The 21,872-nt window shown below is 54.1% G+C and overlaps 1 protein-coding gene across 4 annotated transcripts in view; it reads left to right on the top strand.

Moving 5' to 3' along the window:
• SLC38A10 (solute carrier family 38 member 10) overlaps positions 1–21,872 on the top strand; it is a 40,520-nt gene that overhangs the window by 14,568 nt on the left and 4,080 nt on the right. For all 4 annotated transcript variants that reach the window (XM_019542289.1, XM_019542288.1, XM_019542290.1 and 1 more), the window contains 8 exons: positions 885–987; positions 1,851–2,033; positions 3,865–3,976; positions 4,489–4,595; positions 10,968–11,115; positions 17,958–18,128; positions 18,409–18,861; positions 19,390–19,512. In XM_019542289.1, the coding sequence (XP_019397834.1) occupies positions 885–987; positions 1,851–2,033; positions 3,865–3,976; positions 4,489–4,595; positions 10,968–11,115; positions 17,958–18,128; positions 18,409–18,861; positions 19,390–19,512 (1,400 nt within the window). The remainder of the gene's footprint in view (positions 1–884; positions 988–1,850; positions 2,034–3,864; positions 3,977–4,488; positions 4,596–10,967; positions 11,116–17,957; positions 18,129–18,408; positions 18,862–19,389; positions 19,513–21,872) is intronic.

Below are 21,872 nucleotides of genomic sequence, written 5' to 3'. Positions count from 1 at the left end.
TGTGTGTACACGCACACACACACTTTTCTGCTGGCATCTCAAATAACAGCCCCCTCTCCTTCCTGCAGAATTTTGTGGTGCACAAAAAGTTAAGGTTTTTTTCTGCTCAGCCTGTTTGACAGAGCTGGGGATAACCCCTACCCTTCCAGCTGCCCCCCTTCCCCAGCGTACACACTTGCACTCTCTTGGGGTTCTCTTTCACCAGGAGTCTACAGCCAGGATGTGACCACTCGGATTAGAGCACCAAGAGACTAAGGAGGTGCTAAAATATGCACCTGATGTAGCAGTGCCTTCTGCTTGCTTGCCAAATTCCCGCGAATGCCGTGTAACGGGTGTTTCCCGCTTTTTATGAACCGGGCTTTCGCAGCAGCGCTGAAATATGACAGGTGCTGTGTTTCGCCGTGTTTGTTTAACTTTGCTTTGAGACAGTGTGATGCTCTAGCCCTCTTCCTGCTTGTACTCTGTAAACACGGTGTTGCTTTAATTATCAGGGCTGAGAGCTCCAAGAACAATAATCTCCAGTGCACTGCCTGGCCCCTTGCCACTGGTGTTTCAGTGGAACAAACGGTCATTCATTCTGCAGCGCTTTTGAACTGAAATGTTTACATCACACGTTTAAATCCACGTGGTGGGGGAGTGGGGGGGGCAGGGGGAGCCTGAATATTTGTGCAACACTTACAATTTGGAGTGTTCCGAAATCTCTTGGCATTAGCAATATAAATTGTGGAATAGCGGCGAGTGTTTATGCTCCAGGGGAGGAAGGTGTCTGGGATTTTTTGCTGCTGGGCTCTACCAAGGAGCATGCTTGATTTTTGCATAGCTCTCTCTCCAGCTTTTTGAAATAGCTCATCTTTTTTTTTTCCCCACCCCCCACCCCTGTGCAGCCAGGTCTTGCCTACCTACGACAGCTTGGATGAACCGTCCGTTAAAATAATGAGCTCCATATTTGCCTCCTCTCTAAATGTGGTCACCATCTTCTATGTGATGGTAAGAAGCATGGACTTTTCCTTTCTCCTTCGGTTTAACTTGTCTCCTGAAAGTGACTTTCAGGTGCATTTCGTTATAGGGCGGACAGACTATTTTCCCTGCAGGTTTCACTGCTCTCGAAGAAAATGATTCACTTTGCTGAAAGTGAAATCTCCAGGGCAGCTTTTTCCATTCAGTGCCCAGAGGCATTTGGGGAACCCAGGGCTGTGGAACAATAGGTCCCATTCACCGGAGCTAGAGCAAGTGAGGCCCTCGGTTTTTCCTTCGTCATGTGCAATTGGAAAGGGAGATGCTGACCTCAGAGAGAGCTTCCCCCTTTGCTCGTTGCGATGAGAAGGACGCAAAGGAAGTTATGCTTCATAAAACACTAGTTAATAAAATCCAGTTAATAATTCCCAGGACCAACCCCGCCATGTGAGCTGGGCTGCTGGGGGGATTGTATTGCAGCCGCTCCCTTGTCAGAGGGGTCAGGTTCATAGGATTCGGCAGCTATTGCCGCTACATTGCTTCAACCTCCCAAAGGCAGTAGAGCTCAGACCAGGGCAGGGTCTGGGAAAGGGGCTGTACAGGAGTTGCTCCTTAAAGCGGGGCACGTGGGATTCTGAAGTGGCAGTCCTTGTTCTGCAACCACCTGCCCTACTTACAGGTGATGATGGCAGACTCACTGGGGAACCTACATCTGTGGAGGCTGGCTGTTGTCTTCAGCCATTGTCCTGTTGCAGTTGTGTGTTGCAAGCACTGACAAAGCTGCAGCCACTGCCACAAGGCCAAGGGTGATGGAGCCCTCTGTCCTGTTCCTTTCACCTACAGGGAATGTGCATATGCCAGCAGCCGTGCAGCTTACTGCCCTTCTCCCCTCACAGGTTGGCTTCTTTGGCTATGTGAGCTATACGGAGGCTATCGCTGGGAATGTGCTGATGAACTTCCCATCCAACCTGGTGACGGAGATGATCCGTGTGGGGTTCATGATGTCGGTGGCCGTAGGGTTTCCCATGATGATCCTGCCCTGCCGACAGGCTCTGAACACCCTCCTTTTTGAGCAGCAGGTGAGTCCCTGGAGCAGCTGGGAGCTTTGGGTTCTGCTGCAACCAACTTCTCCCTTTCCAAAGGGTCACCTTGATTTAATCTGTTGACTGGTATTTCAGTTACAACACGCTGGAGCCCTTTGCAGCCTCTGCTGGCGACGGCCTCTTTCTGATTAGCAGCAGGCGTTCATATCCAGAGTGGATGAACCCTCGGCCCCATTCCATTTTATTGCAGCTCCCAGGGAAATTGTAATTGCCTGTTGCATGCTACTAGGGGCAGCGGTAGGAGCACAGCCCAGCTGTCTATACATCTGGCTGAAGAGAAATGCAACTGTTCTCAGTAGTAGTCAATTCACAGCGCTCTGGGCTCTCCCCCGTGCAGTGGAGCAGCAATCCTCTCTGTGGGCAGAGGTACTGGGGTCTAAAGTCAAAGCCATGCCATTTGCTCTGCCTTTTTCCTCAGTAACAATTGTGGGGGCAGTGGGTTCCCTGCTCTGGTAGCACTTTGGGAACCTAGATTATGGGAAGTGTCATGGGATGCTGAGTCGAAGCCCTTTTCCCTGATAGGAGTTAGGAGAGGGAGAGCAATCCAGGTTGGAACAGAGAAGAGTCTTGATTTCCTGCTGCTCAGACCTGATCTTTCCATTTTGCTTTGTTTCTGCTTGCTCTCATTCTTCCTCAGCTCTGTAAGGCCCTGAGCAGTCTCCATCTACCTGAGTAACAGACAGTCCCCTCCCTGCATTCATATATCTCTCTGTGACATGCAGAGTTTCCTCCTCAGAGCTGTTTTGTGGCTATCTGCTATAGCAACACAGCCCTGTCCTACACTCCTCTCTTCTCCTGGAGGTGGTCCTGTAGCCAGGCTGTGGTTGTACTGCCTGTTTGATTTGGAGCCTCAGAGCCCTGAGGCTTCCTCTGGCTGCATTGCACTGTGTAATATGCAGTGGGATTCGGTGAATAACAGCAAGGGGCTGTTCTGAGGCCTTTGTGCAGCCGCACAGATAGCAACCTCTTAGGGCGGGAAATGAAAGGCTGCTTCTCCCTCCATGCCCTGCCCCCTGAAGCCCCACAGGATACCTCTTGGATCTTTCCAGTGCCCCGGTGTGCAAGGAGCTCAGGGTCCGTGTTGGCAAAAGCAGTAGAAATAGAAGGTTCTGAGTTTGAGTTCTGATGCTGCCTGAGACTGTCCCCTGGCATTTGTGTGCACAGCAGGAAAGGCCTTGCCCCCTGCCCTTCCCTGCCTTCCCACCTCCTGTGGATTCCTTTGTTAGTGGCTGTCCCATACATTGGACAGGAAATGCTGCTGCACAAGCACTAGAGCACTGGGGGGTGGCAAGGGCAGGAAGTGCCTGCCTGAATTGGGGAGGAACATCACAAACATAAGCCAGCCCAGCTGTAGTGTCCTTCCTGGGGTCAGAGCTGTGGATGCAGGCTGTTGTCTGATAGAAACAGTGTCCAGCTTGCCAAATGTAGCAGCATGGCCTGGTCCCTTCCTGCAGGGGCTGTCGGCTGGTGCACCCTTGCCTTCACCTCCACTCCTTCTTCTCCTGCACTTGTCTGCTTGGTTTTGCCAAGCAGCTCTGGCACTAGCATTGCCAGAGGCTGTTGTGCAGTGAGTGTTCCCTGCAGGAGGGGAAGTGGCAGCTATGGTGACTTCTGCAGGTTGCAGATGCTCACTCACATTTAACTGCCCCTGAATGTTCCCGTTAGGAAGGCCACTGCATTGTTGGATGGAATCACTCTGGTTAGAGCCCCGCTCCGTTGTGCCTCACTCGTCTAGTACAGGCTGCTGGGGCAGTTGCTTTAGAGACTCGCTGGCATTTAACATGTTGTCTCCTTTTGTTTTCAACAGCAAAAAGATGGCACATTTGCGGCTGGGGGCTACATGCCGCCTCTCCGGTTCAAAGCCCTCACACTGGCTGTGGTGTTTGGCACCATGGTGGGAGGCATCATGATACCAAATGGTGAGCGCCTGCACAGGGCATGGTGGAATCCAGTGCTTGTAGACATTTCTGCATCTGTGTCCTTTCTCCCTGCTGTCTCCCATTTGGGGTGTGCCACAGCCGCTCTGGCGTCGGTAGGGATACCCGGCATTGGTGGCTATGGGCTGTAAAGCCCTGACCAGCACGAGAGCCATGTGAGTGCTCCCCACTCATGGCTGTACACAGAGGTGAGAATGCAGAGGTGTATGTGGTCCTGGTAGCAGTGGAACTGGAGCCTTGAGTAGAGGGGCAGGTGATGGGGAGGACAAAGGAAGCACTGTCTTTCCGAAGGGAAGACCTTGGTAAAAGTAACTACAAGGCAATTGGTAGGCTGTAATGGCTGACAGCCCCTGGCTCCAGCCCCCAGCCCTGCCAGTGGTGGGCTTGCATGGTCTACAGTCGCTGCAGTCTGAGTAACTCCCTTAAGCTCTTTTTTCCTTCCTCCAAGGATTCTGGTTGTTTCAGCTGCTGTTGTTTTCTCTCTCCCATGCCAGTGGAGACCATTTTGGGCCTAACAGGTGCGACAATGGGAAGCCTCATCTGCTTCATCTGCCCGGCTCTAATTTATAAGAAAATTCACAAGAATGCCCTTTGCTCACAGGTCAGTGCTGATGATAATGGACTTCTTTCCCCAGCTGCCCTAGAGCCTGGGAACTTAGTTACTTTTAGTGCAACAGGGGGATCACTCAGCCCCTCCCTGCCCCTCTCACTCGCAGGTGGGACGTGGTGTGGTCCGGTAGCAAAGGCAGCCACTTGCTCAGTAAACAGCCTGTGGTTTTTTAGAGCAACAGTACCTCTTATCACAGCAAGTGTTCTCTTAACACTGAAATGTTGTTTGGGATCCCCGGTCTGGGGAGCATCAGGCTGCGCAGCTACAGAACGGGAAATCCAGGCAGCATATAAAACCTGAGCAAGCCTCAGATTTCAGCCTGGCTGGGCTGGGTAAAATAAACACAGTTTCTCTGCAGCGTGGTCCTTGGTGCTGCCCCACGCCTTTCTGGTTGGAGCCGAAATAATAATAATAATAAAAAGGAACACACACGGAGGTGTTGGTACAGGAACTGATTTCTAAAAAACTGGGGTCATTCAGAGGCTACTTGTAGCTTAGCTTTTCCTTCACTCTGGTTTTGAATTGACCTCCAAAGGGACCTCAAGTAAAATGTCTCTTTTGCGGGGTTTGAGCATTTGTGTTTCGCAAACACTGTGTATTTTATGGAGCCCAAACGAAGGTGTGTTGGTTTCCCCTAACCATCACTGAATGCAGGGCCCCTTCGCAGCCTCTGCCTGTGCTCCCAGCCCTGTTGGCCGCTACTGTTCTGGGAATAGAGTTGCAGGGAGTTGCCGAGTCAGCAGGGGGAGAACATTTTTGTGGGTCCTACAGAAATAATGGCTTTTTCTGTGTGGAATGACTTGTGGGTTTGTGAAGGCACATGAAGCTTTTGAAGCGGAGCGGATTTTTCTGTCACTTTGCTTCAAGCTCGCTCTGACACGCGGAAACAGTCCAGCTTTCCAGCACCCGCTCTGAATTCTGACACCTCTGGTCCTCACTCCTTTGACTGAAACCCCAGGCACAGGTCTAGACAGCAGCCTGGGTCTGCAGTGGAACAAAGGGCACTTTCAGGAATGGCTTTCTGTTGGGGCTGAGTGGAGCCATCCTCTGCAGCAACGGAAACCGCACTTAGGAGGGGCCAAGCTTGTGGCCCAGTTGCCCTCAGCCCAGCAGTAGGGCTTGAAGGCTGCACAGAGCTTAAATGTGGGTCGTAAGCTCAGCAAGGCAGTTGGTAGTCTCAAAAATCCCCCCCGTAAGGAACAGCAGCTCATCCTCGGTGGTGGGCCCGTGGGGTACCCTGGCAAGCAGAGCAGCTGGGGAGTTGTGCGACCCGTTTTGGAATGAGCCGTCAGCTGCCAGGCTGGCACGTTTGTTTTGACCTCCATTGCTGAGTATTTCAGCAAAGACAGATCTGCCTTTTGGCAAACACACGAGGCTGCAGAACTCCCTCCCGCCTGCCCAGGGAGAGCCGGGTTCTCTGCCCAGCCTTGTTCCAGTTCTGGAAGGCTCGCTTCATTTCTTCCACGAAATTCGCACAAATGTTTCCAGTGAGATGTCCGAGGTCTTTCCTACTCCTCCTCCCTCCTGCTCCCCGCTTGCAGGTCTTCCATCTCTTAGCTAGTTGGAGGGGATTTTCAGCCCATGGAAGATTGTGGGTGTCCTGAGGGACGCCCTAGAGTCCAGACCCGTTTGCTCCAAGGACAGCACGGACTTGTGCTAGAAGGTGGAGAAGTTGGATTAAGAGTTGAGCAGCTTTTTTTTTCCAAGGGGGTGGGACATCCGCGTCCCAGATGTTTCTGTTCGCCAGCAAAGGGCGTTGGATTCTGCCAGGGAGTTGTTAATTATTACAGACAGCTGGTCAGTCAACAGCTGGCAGCAAGCCAGAGTCTGGGAATTGCAGGGTGGATTAAGCTCCAGGGGTGGTTTAGTTAAAAGGCTTGGTATGTTGGAAAGATGATCAGGTAACAGAGCGACGGGGAAGTTACATAGCTTAAGGCCGGGCTCAGGGAGACGTGAGCGAATGGGGAAATCCTCCCCTTTGTTGTGGTTGGCAGTGTCGGGCGGGCCCGCTACAGCATGCAGGTCTGGATCCTGCCTGACATGGAGCAGCGATGGGGTAACTGGGTGGAAAGGTGCCCTGGGGGAGCTGAGGGCTGGGGACAGGCTGAGGTTTGGCACCGAGCTGTCGAAGGTCGGCCCGAGGTCTGTAAACAAAGCGCTTTGCTTCTAACAGGAAGGTGTTGGCTGGGCTGTGTTGACACAGGCGTGTTGGAGAGGCCCCTCCTGGGAGCCGCAAGCAGTTGCTGTCCTCCTGGCCTGCGCCCTAAGGAAAGGGAGATGCCTAACTCCCTGCCCTGTACCTCGCTGTCAGGGTTGCAACATGGCACCCCTCTGGGCTCTGCCTTTGTGCCCCTGGGGGCAGCACCCTTCATCCCATGTGCTGGCTGGTGAAGTCCAGCAGGGACCTCGCCTTCCGCCTGTCTTTTGATTTGCAATTAGCCTTCTCCCTGCTTTCAAAATGGGGTCCTGTGTGACCTGGAGACGCGTTTTGGCAGTGTGTGTGGCCCTGTACCGAGTCACTTTCCCAGCACCTGCTGGGGGTGTCCTGGGACAGCCTGGGCTTCTGTAACGGAGCAGGAGGCTCCTCAATCGCACCGAGGTGACTTTCATATTTACTTTGTCCAGTGGAGCCAACCACGAGGCTGCTCCCCTTCATTGTCATTCCCTGGCAGTCCTCAACCTGACCCAGTGGTGAGGGGGGAGCAGACAGAGTTCCTTTATACTCATTTAAGTGCTCTTGTGAAGATCTGGTAATTACCCTGTTGGCATTACGGGAAGCCCGAGAAGAGAAATAAATGTCTGTCTCCCTTACATTCCAGCGAGGTCATTGCTACTTGCTGGACTCCGATGTGTCAGCTCCATTACTTTAATGGTTAGTCACCTGCAAAGGGGTGTGTGTTAATAATTAACCCTATAAGAGCAGCACTGCTTAGAACAACTCCATTTCACCTGTGACCTATAATACAGGCCCCTCTCCTGGGGGTCCATAATGGGGGATTCCAGAAAATGCACTTAAAGCAGCAGGGCCTGAGCTTTGGGGGCTGTTGGAGCAGTTCAGCAGTCACTGACCCTAGAAGGAGCCTGTTGTGACTTGAGGGCTCTTCTGTAGGCAGCACGGCCTGGTGGACCTGGGCTCTTGTTGGGATAAGATGCCTTGGTGCCTGCTGGGTTCACTGTTTGTAGGGTGCTGTGGCCTTTTTGCCATAGAGCCCTTCTCCCCCCATCTGTCTTGTAGTCAATGGTCCTTTGGGCTAGTCTTGCACCCCCAGCTTCCAGCCCCAGCAGGCTGTTCCCATGTCGGTTCATTATGGGGTGGGGGGCCCTTCCCTGCTGTGTGTGGCTTATGTCAGGACTGAGAGGTGCTGTCAGGGCTGGCTTGGAATCGTGCTGTCCTCCTTCCCTCCCTCAGGGCAGGGAGGTTAGCCTGGGAGAGCCCAGGCTGATTTTGGGTGTCCCGAGATGCAGAGTTGGCTCTCAAACAAACTCCGAGCATTCCCCAGGCCAAGGAGCTTGTGGGATTGGACACAGGGTCCAGGGCTGTGATTAGCCCCCCAGCCTGTCCAGCCTACAGTTCCCACTGAGACCTGGATTTTAAGTAAATAGCCCATAAAAGGCCTGAACTTATCAGCTCTTCCTGCAGGCCTGTTTTCTCTCTAGCAGGTCTATTTTGGTGTAGCAGGAACCCTTTTGTGGAAACACTCTTCCTTTCCGCTCCCACTTCTGGAGGCGGGCGGCAGAGGTCTCAAGTCACAGAGCTGGGCTCCCGCAGGGGCGTCAGATGAGCTGGAGAAAGGAAATGGCCGGGGTCAGAGGTGAGGGCAGAATGGGCCAGCTTGCTGACTCCACTTTTGGCAGGAGCTGTGCGGCAGGATATCTGTTCTGACACCCACACGGCCAGGCAGCCACCAGATTCTGCTGCTGCTTCCTCCATAACATCTCTAAGATCTGGCTTTTGCTCTCTGACCATTTGGCTGGGGCTTTTGTCCAGAGTGGCCTCTTCTCCCATTACCTTCCTCCTCACTCAACGTCTGTTCTGGCCCTAGGGATATTTAGACTAGCAGTTTTCTTGGCCCCTGACCTGACCACAGCTCCCTCCTGCCATTTTTTGGTCCTCCATGGGCTCTCCCTTCACCCCCACATCCAGTTCAAAACCTTTGAAGCTCCTGATGACTGAGACTCCCACCCTACTTAGGTGCTGTGCCTTCGCCCCATTCCACCCTCCCCACACAATGCCAGGCTCCTTGGTTGTTCTCATCCTGCTTTCCCACAGGCACCCTCATGCCTGCCCCCATGCTGCCCTGAGCAGGAAACACTTCCCCAGATGAATATGCAAAGCTGCTTCCCTCCTTCAAAGCCTTTTCCCCACACTTCCTTTTACCAGGATGGCAGTGGGAAACTGCCAGCTAGTAGTAGATTTGTAAGTCCCAGCAGGGGCTTCAGACCTTTGAGTGTCTCAGCCATCCAGCTTGGCCCCAGCCTGCATGAACACCTAATCTTCCTGTTTCCCTCTTCCTGCCTTTGTGCACTTCTTACATGTTTGTTATACCCTCTTGTTGCATCTTCTGTCTTCAGGCTGGATAGGGACTAGCTCTTCCTCCATGTTTGCTTAGCACTTGAACCAACCATGCCCGGTTTACCGTAGACCTTGGGTGATAATTGCAGTATAAATGAGAATGACCTATATAATCATTCTGCAAGAGGCACTCAGTTCACAGCCTTGTTTCCCTCGGACAGTGGGGAGATGGTTACCACAGAAGTATTTCCTCTGCAACCAAAGACTCTGCCCTGTGGACTTCCTTGTGATGTGCCTGTAGCAGTGATGACTTGTCTGGGCTCAGAGCATGCAGACAGCAGCCATGCCCCCAAAGAACTTGCAGGCAGCTGGTAGATCAAGGCCGTGGGAGGGCAGCAGCCAGGAAATGTGGCGGATGAGGAATGAAGCTGGCATGTGAAGCCAGAGCATGTCTCGTGAGGGTGGTCTGAAGTTATGATGTGTAGAGGAGGCCTGGTCTGAGCTGTCTGGGCATTTCTGCTTCTGTAGCCAAGGTCACTGAGATGGGCTTGACCTCAGGAAGTGAGGGTAGATAGCCCGCTCCCTTGCTTCTCTGACAAGTGTCCCCACAGTATGGTCTCCACCCAAGGGGCATTTTCTATTTTGCACGTAATTGTCCATTCTTTTTCTGACCCTTTGCGCCGCGCAGGGAGGCACAGGCCTGTGCTGGGGGCCGTGGTCCCTTCAACCACCCTCCTGACTCCAACGCCACCTTTCGCCAACCACTTTGTTGACATGCAGAGAAAGCTCTGCCAGAATCTCTGGCAGGGACAATTACGGTGATTAACTTGGTAAAAATAATACAGCAGAGTTTAATTAAAGCTCCTTCACTATCCACGCTGTCAGCCAACAAACTGTCCGTGTGACGCTTTCAACTAGGGCCTCTTCCGTTAGGTGGAGCAGCAAGGCGTCTGGCAGTTCCACCGCTCGAGCGAGGCAGACGTTCCCTCTGCCTGTACTGCTGATCACTTCTTATCAGGTAGCTACTTAGCTAGGCACCCTCCACCTGACTTGAATCCCCTACGTGTTTCCAGACTTCCCAGGTATGGAGAGATTCCTGCCTTCATTACTGGCAGGTCTGGATTTTCAGCCTTGCTCCTTCTACCAGCTTCCTGGACTGGGGAGGTTTCTGTGGGATGTTCCAGCTCAGGTTGAGAAAATAGGCTTCCCTTCTCTGATGGCGGTGAAGTCCACCATAGTCCTTTCTTTGCACTGAGCTCCATTCTGTTGCCTTTTCATCTTGCTCTTGACTGTTATGCGGGGAATTATTCAGTCGGTTTGGTTAGGATCTCAGGCACCTGCACCCTGCTGCATTATTTGGGCTGGGGAAAAGGGACAAGGAAGCTTGTTTCAAATGCATCATTTTGGAGACTGAAAAAAACCTATCTTTCCCGGTGGTAGAAGCGTAAACTCGCCAGTGTCCCAAGCTGGGCATGAATGGTGGGCATCTTCTAAGCCGAGTCGATTGACTGACTAAAAACCCTGCTATGTTGCATCTGCCTTGTCCTACATCACATAGCCCTGCCACAGCTTTGTTGGCATGATCAGAGCACCTTTGCCACCAGAGCCTTCTCCTTTCCTGCTCTCAGCACCTGACGCCACCTCCCCGCCTCTGCCCATCCTGATCGAAACCTCTGCTGAAAATACCTTTCTCCCCCGTTCACCTCTTGAGTTTCTCCCTCTCCTGCTCATCAGTGCCTGTCATAGCTGGGCGCTCTGAGTTGTTTTGGGACATGGGCGGTGGAGGAAGTGTTGTAGAGAAGGTGGGCTTGTTTTTCCATGTGTAACCGGGGCTCTGGCTTGTTGTGCAGGTTATACTGTGGATTGGCTTGGGAATCCTGGTTATTAGCACGTACACCACCTTGTCGGCAACAGAGGACCCTCCGGGAAAGATAGAGGCGCTGGAGCCAGCTGATCTGGACAAGGGACTTGATAACATCATTGCTGCCAAAATAGCAGGTATGCCTTCACTGCATGTTCCCCTGGTACTACCCTGCTACCAGAATGCCTTGTCTTCTTTATAGCTGCTCCTCGAGAGCCTGCATCTCCAGGTCATCCCGAGCGCGCTGCCAGGAAAGGGTGCAGTGGCAGCTCCCTAGAAAACCTCCTGCACCCGCACCAAGGACTTGGCTTTCCCAGTGTGACGAATTAGGGACCAGTGGAGGGGGTGGCCGTGACCCTCCCTCTAGCGCCCGAGCTCGGGAACTGCACAAGCCTGGGCAATCAAAGGCGCTCTGTGAGCCGGAGACTGGAGATAGCACTGTGCTTGGCCACCTGTATGAAGGGTACAAGGAGCCAAAACAGGGCTGCTTTCAACGTTTCTGCCAGCGTATTGTACAAGGTTTCAATAACAAGCCATTCATTGCACTCAAAGGTATGTAAATTTATGGGCGCCGACTTTCTTTCTTTCTTTTTTTTTTGGTGGCGAGGATATAAATTTGAAGCCAGTTTTAGCTCTGACAAAGCCCGTGATTATGCCTCGGCTTTGTTTACTGGTTCACGTTATTTATTATTTGTTTACTGGGGCCGTTGATAGAATTACGGCTCCGTGCTCCTTTCCCCAGCTGCATGGCGGCCTCGCAAGGCCATCATGAGCAGGTGTCGCGTGACCCTCCTGTGCCCCTCATCTGGGGCTTTGTCCTGGGGTTTGGATTTTATTTTTGTTTGGGTTTTTTTTGTTTTGTTGTTCTTCGGGGCCTTGAAATTTCCTCCCAGTGATTGGAGAACGGAAGTGAAATGAGGGCAGCCTCTCTGCCGGAGATTAGACTCCCTCCGAGGCATTGGCTGGGTTCCTGCTGAACAGCTTGGAGCATCTCTGAGATGCTGGTGCAGCCTGTGATAATGTTCTCTCCCAGGCCCCTCTGTCTCCAGCAGTGGTGGGGTTTGTATGTCCAGGCTGACGCCTTGTCCCGGGCACCTCTGAATGCTCAGTGAAAGGCACGCTCAGCCCCTGAATTGTAGGCTGGGAGGAGGGCTGCGATTTTAATTCTGGGACTGCGGTGGAGTTTCGGAGCCACACCAGCCCACAGAGCCGCTACAGACATGCGGAGGAAGCAGCCTTCTGACCGGCAGCATGGGCCGAAGCTTGCTAACAGCCTCCTGTCTGCCCCATCCCCACACTAACCTGGGAGCCGGAGCAGGAAGCCTGTGTTCCATCATCATGCAGCACAGTGAATCCCTTACTGCCCTCCTACACGCACGCAAGATGCGTTTAGAGCTAGTTAGTCGGCATTAGCCCTTATCAGATGCTACTTGACGCTGGATTAAACAATCTTACCCTGGAGGAAGACGCTTCTTGTATTTTTATTTCTTAAACTTCCCTGGGGATGCGGTGTAGTGCTCCCGTGCATGCTAACAAGCGTGTTCACAGCAAAACCTCGCACTTCCTTCCCGCTCTGTCGGGGTTTGTTTCGTATTTGGCCAGTGAGAGGGAGGGAGGAGGCTGGCGCTGAATGCCGGGAGATGCCTTTCCCTGGGAAGTGGAGTTAGGTGCTTTTTAGAGCTGACTTTGAAGCCTCGTCCGGTGGGAGGAGATGGGCTTGGGGAGAGGAAACAGAACAATGAGCTCCAGCCGCAGAGCGGGCTCAGGGCCCCATTGTACACAGCCTGCCCACCTGCTGCCCCTGAGAACTGCGTGTGCCCGGCAGCGTGGCCGGTCCCGCCTCTTGCTCTGCCCCTGTGGAGCTCCACCAGGCCTGGGACTTGCGTCTCCCTGGGACGCGGCATCGGGTGGCAACGAATCGCCCTGCATTAATCGACACCCCCCTTGCTCCGCCTTTCTGCCCTGGCTTGTTCTGGAAAGAGGAGGGCTAGCTTGTGGCCCGCAACCTCCTCAGCAGCTGCATCCTGTCATTCAAAGCGTGTGCGGGACTCGGGACGTCCCTGCTCTCACCTGGGCACCCTCCACTGGCTCACATCTGGTTCTTATTTCTTGCACAAGTCTTTAGTAGAAACACATGGCTGGTCCGCAGGCCACATGCAGTTTGTTTTTAGCATGTTCTTGATTCTTTTTCCACCTCTCTTCCCCCCCGCCCCTCGGGCCCACCCCCCTTAATTGATGGGTTGCCTCGTTGAGGCAGACCTCGGAGCTGGGCTGTGCCTTTTACCATTCTGTGTTCACCGTCTGACTTTTGCCTGTCAGCATGTGAGAGGAGTTTTATTGGTCTCTTTGATGTTGCGGAGACCAGAACTGTACAGACTTTCATTAAAACCCTGCCCTGTGGGCCCTGAGATTATGAATATTAGAACATTGCCCTTTTATGTGAACACGTATTGACCAGCGAACTCTGAATAGTGTTTTTACTAATGACACCCAAGTGCCCATTACGGCCCCTGCCTGTATTGCTTGAGGTTTACTGTCAGCGGCTCTTTGGGAAGGTATAAAACCCCTTTCAGAAATGTTCTGGTATTACATACAGTGTGTATGTATGTTAAAAGGTTGCTAAGCTGCCTGTGAAAGCTCATGAAGGCAATTATCCATTTTAAAAAAAGCTAATTAGGCAATTTCTCTCCGTATTTGAAAGCACCCCAGAGGGTCTCATGGGGAGGATTAAGATTTTGTAATATTTTTCAGCTCCTTTACTTGATCATTGCTGCTTCATTTTCTTCTTTCGTTGTGCAATATCTTGTAACAAAGGCCTGATTCATGCTCTTTATGCAACAGTGCCCTTTCCCCAGCAGTCCTAGAAGCACGGCTGCTTGCGTTGGGGAAGAGGTATCCAAGAGACTGGGCCACGGTCCTTACCCAGTTGGATTTGCTGTTTCACATTTCACAGGACTTGGATGGGACTCGGTTCGCTGGACGCAGCACTGAGCTCTTTCCTTTGTTACCAACGCACGTGGGCCCTGGGCCCAGTGTCGCCTGGTCCCAGAACATTTGCTTTTCTCACGGATTCATTGCAATATCATGGCAGCTTGGTTGGAAGAAACCTGCCCCATTGCTCTTCTCCCCACCAGCTGAGTTGGGTAAATTATTCCAGGGAGCAGCCCCCAAATGCGTGTGAAATGCAGTTTACTCCCTTCACTCCTAATAGCTATAGGAACAGCTTGATTTTGCTGTAGCTCTCCCTCGTGCCTTTAGAGAGAGAGCTTTTAATAGGGCTGGTGACACAGAAAAGGAGCTATCACCCTGTTGTAATTTGGGTTCGCTTTTACTGCTGGTGTATCAGGAGACAACTGTGAACTAATTTCACTGCTGCCATTCGATAACCTTGTGAAATCTGTCACCATTTTGGGCAGGAGGGGTGGCATCGTTTTGCTGGCTGGAGTGGCAGACATGCCCCTGATGCTCTCAGAGACAGAAGGGGGGCACAGCTCCTGAGAGTGGATCTGGGCTGGGCTGGACCCAGGGCCCCTGCTTGTCTTGAAGGGCCCCATTCAGCAGGGCTGTGCACCCTTGGGTTCTCTTCATGTCAGTAGGGCTCTGGGGAGCTCGGTATTCAAGAGCCTGGACCCAAGATCACCCCACTCCATGTTCTGAACCGTGCAGCTGTGATGCATTTCTTTTCTCAGCTGTTTCCTTAGTAGGAGTCCCCTCTTCTTTTTTTTGTAGGCCTTCCAGGCAGGTGACCCCAGTCCTGTGCCACACTGCCAAGAACAAAGATAATCCCCTTGAGGTTGCCCTTCCCCAGCTGCGCCAGGAGACGGGTTGTGTTTCCAGGGGAGTCAAGTGTCAGCACTGATTGACAGCACTTAGCAGCCTGCCATGCGTTTGGCGTCGTGTAGTGCAGGGGTGGCCAAGTGTGTGCCACAAGTGGCATGGGCAGCCTCTGTAGGTGGCATGTGGCAGATCGGGTTGGGGGGAAGGCAGCACAGCAGCAGATGGAGCAGGGAGCAAAAACAGCAGCAGATTGGGTAGGGAGCACTGGGGCCAAGAGCAGAAAGCAGGGAAGCACATCAGGTAGGGAGCACGGGGTGGGGAGCAGAAAGCAGGGCAGCAGATCAGGCAGGGGAAGGCAATCCAAGTGGCATCCCGGGAGGTTGCAGTGGGAATTAGCTTGTCCTTTGCAGAGGTGGTGGCTCTGAGGTCTCTCTAGCCCTTGGCAAGGCTGAGGTGGTGCCTGCCATGGACATGAAATAGCTCGGGGTCTACTGTGGTGCAAGGACCCCCCCCCACCAAAATATATTTTCTTCCCTCGCTTGAACCTCCCGAGGGCTCCATGCCCCGCCTGTGCTTCCCAGGGCATGTCTGGTCCTGTTTACACCCCTTCCCCTCTGCTCCGAGTGGGTCAAAGAGGCTCTGGAGGGGTCTGCTGCATCGATGGGGGTTTTGAGCCATGGTCCTTAACATGGTGGACAAGAGCGATTTGAAAACCACGTGAAGGGTAATTTAATGTCTTTCTGGGACCGTTGCTCCTCTCCCATCCAGAAGCTGTGGGGGAGGGAAGGCTTTTAAGATTGCTAATCATGAGAGTTTATTGCAGCCTAGAGAGATTGTTGGCAAACCACTTAAAATAAGATTCAGAAAGCTTGGATTTCCCCCTCCTCGCCCATGGACGACCGTAGACAGGAGCCGCCAAAGAGCATTGCTAGCTGGGGTGGTTCTGGACGACCAGCAAGCCTCCGAGGCCTGGACTTCCTCACAAGGCAAAGAAAGCCCTCTTTGCTGTCGAATGCCGAGATTTTTGTTGTTGTTGTAAGCCAAGAAGCTTTTATAGCCTCTCAGCCTCTGCCTGTAAAGTCCAACGCCACTCATAAAACATTAAGAGGCACAGCATTACTGTAACATTATCCAAAGGGACCTGAAGGGCGACTAGACAGTTACAGTGATTATTACACATCCTGAGCAAAATTGTTCTCTGCAAACCGCATATAGCTCCTTGCAGATTTCCATGCAGCGTGAGAGGCCATTAATTCACGCCCTGATGATGAACTTAATTTTGTTTCCTGCTGAGAAAATGACGGCTCAGAGGCAACTTTGTCTTATTACGGAGTGGAGATGGTATCTGGCGCGCAGGTTGTTGTGCCGCGTTGTGCTGCAGCACGCTAGCCATCTCTTGATTTACGACCAAACCTCGTTATGGCGCTGGGGCCTCCGCCAGCCATTTAATTGTATCCTGGAGACCTCAGTAGTTTCACCTGCTGCAGAGCGTCGGGCAGCCACAGGTTTATTCGAATAGGTCACTCGGCTAAACGGCCGCTGTGCTGCAGGAGCGCTGCGTTTTTAACCGTTGCAGGACGGAAGAGTCGGTTTGGCTAAATTTTGCAGCTGCCAAACAATTAACCCTGGTGTTAATGATGTGGACCTGTGGGCAGCCGTGTGGGCTGTGGGCAATAACGTGTGTTTAGCTTTGTGGAGAGCAAGACGCTCTCCTCACCCCTTCCTTCCTCCTTAAATGCAGTGAGGACTGAGGTGCATAGTTAGCAGTTCCCTCGAGCTGGCCGGGAGTGGGGCGGTAACGTTCAGAGGCACGAGTAAGGCTGATCTGGCTGGGAACAGCTTTGCTGCGGGGAGGGTGAGGCACTAGTAGCAGGCAAAGCTCATCGGCCCCCCAGACTTGGTTCAGGAACACTGGATTGTCTTGCCCTTATCCTCCGACCCGAGGGAGAAAGCCAGTTCTTTTGCAGGCTGTGGGGCCTGGCCATTGCCTTCAGGGGGTTCAGACCCCTCCAGTTTCACAGGCAGCCTGAGCTCTGACAAGTGGAAATGCCTGGCCCAGCTCCTGCTGTTGCTTCAGTTTCCCATTCTCCCCATGGGGCTGACTTGGCCAAGGATCCTGGGAAACGGAGCACTTCTCGGAGCTCAGCTGCATGGCAGCAAGGCCGGGTTTCCCGTGCACAGCTCCATCTATTTCACAGCCGGCGCAAGGCCCCCACACAGGTCAGCGAGTGGCAAGTTTTTGCGTCCCACGAACGCCCCCTTGGAAGAAATTGCGCCGGTTCTGTTGGGTCAAGGGGTGGGGGCTGGTGACAGGACTAAACAATATTAATGGAGTGAATTCCCCCCAAAAGGGGGAAGAGAAAGGGGAAGAGGATTTTTTGGGGGGGGAGAATACATTTCAGAGTTCACATTCCCTTCTCTCTCCCTCGCTCCTGCAGCATGGACACCCTGCCTTCTGGTTTTAGAGGGCTGTAAGGGGTTTTTGGGCCCATTAGCTCACGTAGGCGGGACCGTTGGATGACCTTCTGTATGACAGAGGCTGTGGAATCCCACCTAGTAACTTTGGTATCAAGCCCAAGAATGTGCTTGACAGATGCAGCTCCCAGGAAAGCATCTGGTAGCCAAATAAGAGGCCCGAAGATGGGGACTTCACCATTGCCCGTGAGGTGGCTGGTTCCGGAGATCAGTTGCCCTTGCTGAAGGCTGCCTTAGCTAGGGTCTGGCAGCTCCCTCGCCCTTCCCATCAGGCTCATGATGGCAGTTGCAGCAAGTGAAAAGCAAACCCAAGGAGCTTCCCTGGGCATCTCTGCTACCCATAGCCTGGCTGGCAGCTGCAGGCAAAAAGGGAAAGCGCCACGTGACCTCCACAGGCCCCCGACAGGTCTGTGGGACATGGGTTTGGGCCCCACGTGAGAAGGCAGCCAGTTTTCCCAGCCTTTTCCTGTACCAGCCTCAGAGGAAGCAGCAAGGCCGAGGCTGCCACCTGGCGGCGGTAGCTTGTGCCTTCCACCCCAGGTGGGGAATCGGGGAGATGCTGGCTGGTTTTTGGGACAGAGGCATGCGGGGAGGGTTGGGCGGGAAGCTAAAGACACTTGTCTGAGCAGAAAGCTCGGAGCTGAGATAGGGAGGGCCTGGCTGGCTGGGGTAGAGACAGGGTGCCATCGTAGGTCCTCTCGTTTCACTCACGGCACTGTGCTTACAGACCAGGACCCGGTGGCAGAGGGGGCAGAGGACGACCGTGACAAACCCAAGCTGCCAGACGAGAAGGACGAGATGGAGCAGCCACAGATCAAGGTGCCCATGGATGTGCCGGAGAGGAATGAGGCGGGAGAGAAGCAGGAGGAGAAAGTGCAGCTCGATCGGCCTGATCAAGGTACTGTCAGGACATAGCAGGTGGCTGAGAAAGAGGTGGGAGACCTGGGGTTGTGGGGGCACAGTTTGACACGGGCTAAAGAGTGTTATCCTGGGGGAAAAGTCATAGTCCAGGCTCTCTCCCCTGCCCTTCCTGGGACCCAGATCCCTTGCCTAATGCTTCCTGGAAGTTGCTAGCTCCAGGGCAGACAGCAGCCTCTGGGAGCAGGGTGCACAGCTGTTCACATGGGTATTCAGCAAGCTGCCTGCCTCCTGACCTCCCCTCCTGGCCCCCTGCACAGGGATTGCTCTTCCCGTGGGGGAGGCCCACCGCCATGAGCCGCCTGTGCCACACGATGAGGTGGTGGTTGACGAGCGGCGGGAGCGGGAGGACTCAGAGGAGAACAAAGTTCCCCGGGAAGGAGCCCAGGAGAACCTGCTGCAGCCGGCTGTGGGCGAGGAGCTGGCTAGACCCGTGCAGCTGGATCCCGAGAAACAGGAGCTGCACCCAGACCAGGGTGGGGCCCCGAAGCAGCTCCGGGGTAAGTTTGACAGCCCCGTCGAGGACGTGGGGGATGCCCCAGAGATGCAGGCCCCGCGGCAGGACGGCCACCCACCCTATAAAGACCTGGAGCCACGTGAGGCCAGAGTGCCAGCTGCTGCCCAGCCAGGGGGTGGAGAGCCCGTGGAGAAGCCCCAACTGCCTGGGAACGAGGAGGAGGTTGTGAAGCCCGCGGAGAAGGAGGCTGATCCAGGTAAGTCTCCTGCTCTGAGCCAGTGTCTCTTGGTGCGTGAGGGGAGCTACAGGTCCTGGCTACCTGCCTTTCAGCACTTCCTTTTAATTCTGCAAATATGCACAGTCCCTCCAGCAGCTGCTGAGGAGAGGGGAGGGGTCTGGGTGCTTTGACAGCTTTGATGCTGTCTGTCGGGCACTTGTTTGTGGGTCTGCTCAATGTCAGACACTGGGCTCTTCTCCTGCGTCTTGAAACTCGCTGGGGATTCCGAGCTGAGAGATCTTGACAGGTAACACGTTGCAAAGCACCCATCTAGAAGCGGCTAGGACCATTGTTGCCTGTTAATTGGCTGAGGTTGTTAGTGTTGGCTCACCGCCAGCAGGCTTTTGGATAGTTAAATAAAAATTTGTTTACAGCTTCCCTCACCATCATTATATATATGTGTGTGTGTGTGTGTGTGTGTATAAACCATGCTGGCTGGTGGGGGGAGAGGGGCTGCAGAGCAGCGGCTTCCCCAGCTAACGGGCTTGTGGGGCTGCGTGTTCGCAGGGGAGAGGCAGGAGCTGCCTCCACCAGGCAGGCCGGACCCAGCGCTGGTGCAGCTACCTGAGCAGCATGAGAGCCGCATTGCTGAGGAGCAGCACCCAGAGGGCGTTGGCAGCAAGATGGAGGGTGAGTGCCTCTGCCTCTGAGTCTGTGTGTGTGTGGGAGGGGGCTTGGGGTCTGGCTGTGGTGCTGGGACTCTGATGCACAGTGCCCAGCATGGACTTCTGGGGAGCAAAGGTGAGCCAGCTTGCTCCGGGGAGCACGTTGCTCCCAACCAGAGTCCCCTCGATGGCTGTAGTGATTCGTGGGCCAGTGGTTCTTCCTGCAGAGGGTGGTGTGCAGTAAAGCACAGCTGATGCTGAGCCCAGCTGGTGCTGTGACCCACCTCCTCCATTACTCCGTTACAAAAGCAGAGCAGGCCCTGGGGGAGTGGAACAGCCTGGCTTCTTGCCAAGCAGGCACACGTCTGCCCCAGTGCTGCTGTGGAGGCATCGTCATGGAGCTTTATCTCCCCATGCCCTCGCCATGGCTGTGTGCTAGCTGGGAGCATGTGGGGCTCAGTTCCTTGTAGCAGAGCAGTGGTCTCTTGGGGCCCCCATGACCTCTTCTCCACCTTGTCACCACCTCCCCATCTGTTTCCCTTGTTGGCCTCTCAGCCAGCACAGTGGGTATTGCTGGCTATAGAGTTGGGCAGCCTTGCTGGGCCTGCTGTTGCTTGTTTTTGGGGCTGCATGGAAGAGCTGGACTTGGGGCTTGTGCATGGGGCAGGCCACTTTCCTGCTACCGTGTACTCTTGGCCCCCAGAGGCTGTGGAAATGGGTCCTTGGAAATGCATGACCTTTCCTTCTGGCTGGTGCCCTGCAAGCCACAAGCTCCCTGGCCCAGTAGCCCATAGGGGTGAAACTCGGTGCAAGGATCCTGTGTGAGAGTGGGGGGAGACCTTGCTAGCCTTGTGTGCTGGGCTGACTCATTGGCCTCTCCTTGGATCCAAGTGTGACATTGGGGCCACTGCTGACTGAGTACCAGCAGCTCTGCGCACAAGAAAATGCGCCCAAGCTACGCCAGCACGTGAGATGCAAGCTCAGAGCTGGCTGGAGGCTGCGGGGCTGGGTGCAGGGAATGCACGGCGGTTGTCACTTCTGCCCAGGCCAGCTCTGGTAGCGATGCTGGCTGTGCCATGTCTGGAGAGGCCGGCTGTGCTGTGTGGCAGCAGTGCCTGTGTGCAGGTAGGGGCAGGGAACCGGCCTGCAGCTTCCTGTGCAGTCTGGCATCCAGGTGCCTTTCTCATGCCAACTCTGCACAAAGACCTTCCCCCACAATCTCATTTGTTGGGAACCTCTATTGCCTTCAGACACCTTCAGCTGCTAAGAAACCAGCCTCATGGCTCTTCCTTTCGTGTTTCACTGGGACTGAAACAGCTGAGGTTTTAAAGCTAGCTACAGGTACTGAGTGTGAGGACTTGCCATGGGCACGTGGAGGGTTTGCAGTCAGGCAGGCTTCAGGGATTGCAAGTGCCTCACATGTGTGCAGGGGCTGGACCTGGCTTGTGGGGGCATCTGGCTTCAGCTCCACATGGTGCATAGGCCTTCTTGCCCCCACTTTGGCCTGCAAAGGGCTACCTGGAGCTCCCACATTCCTCTCTGCACCGTGGAGTCCCTCCAGGAGGGGCTGAGGAGAGAAGCGCCTGTGCTGCTTCTGTATGAGGCGCAGTTGTGGCGTCGTCCAGGGAAGCTGCTTGCAAGCAGACGGCATCTCCAGAGCTCTCCGCACTGTGGTCTGCCCCAGCCCTGCTCTCAGCCCCTGGCGTGCCCCAGCCCTGTTGTGTGCCTGTGTTTTTGTAATGACTTCAGCTGTTTTCTTATAAAGAAGCATGTCCCAGGCCAGTCCCCAGACTGATGAGATGGCCCCAGCCTCCTGGCTGTGGCTAGGATCAAAGGACAGCAGAGACCCTGCAGTCAGTGAGGCCCCACAGGCCTGTAGAGAGCTCAGCATTTGGCTTTAAGCTCCCCTTTGCATCCTTCGTTCCCCAAAGGCAGCCATGCTGAGTGGTGGCCATGAGGCCTGGGGAACCCAGGCACTGGCAGGGACTTTGGTTTGAGAGTTTGCTCAGAGCTAGGTGCCAAATGCAAGTGGAAATGGGGAAATAAATTGCTCTGAAAACAACTTTGCACCCCCAACCTCTGATCCCCAGGATGTCACGTGTAGATGGGGCAAGGGGGGAATCCCAGACCTCCTTGGTGTGGCACATTCGGCTGTGTGCGGGCAGGCTTGTGCTTTAACTGCCTGGCGGGGTGCTGGGCCGGGAGAAGCTGCACGTGTTGGCTGGGGCAGCATCCCTTCTTAATTTAAACGGCATTTGACAGGCTGTTAATCTTTGACACGGTTTCCTTTGGGCATTGTGTTTGGGAGGCACCGAGGGGCTTGGAAGCAGAGTTGCTAGGCATGTGACGGGGCGTGGGGCAAGTTGACACCAAGCAGACTGTCTC

Source organism: Crocodylus porosus, unplaced genomic scaffold (genome assembly GCF_001723895.1).
Source record: "Crocodylus porosus isolate Cpor-Errol unplaced genomic scaffold, CroPor_comp1, whole genome shotgun sequence".
Taxonomy (NCBI): domain Eukaryota; kingdom Metazoa; phylum Chordata; order Crocodylia; family Crocodylidae; genus Crocodylus; species Crocodylus porosus.
The sequence above is the reverse complement of the archived record's forward strand: the minus strand, read 5'-3'. Positions and strand labels throughout refer to the sequence as shown.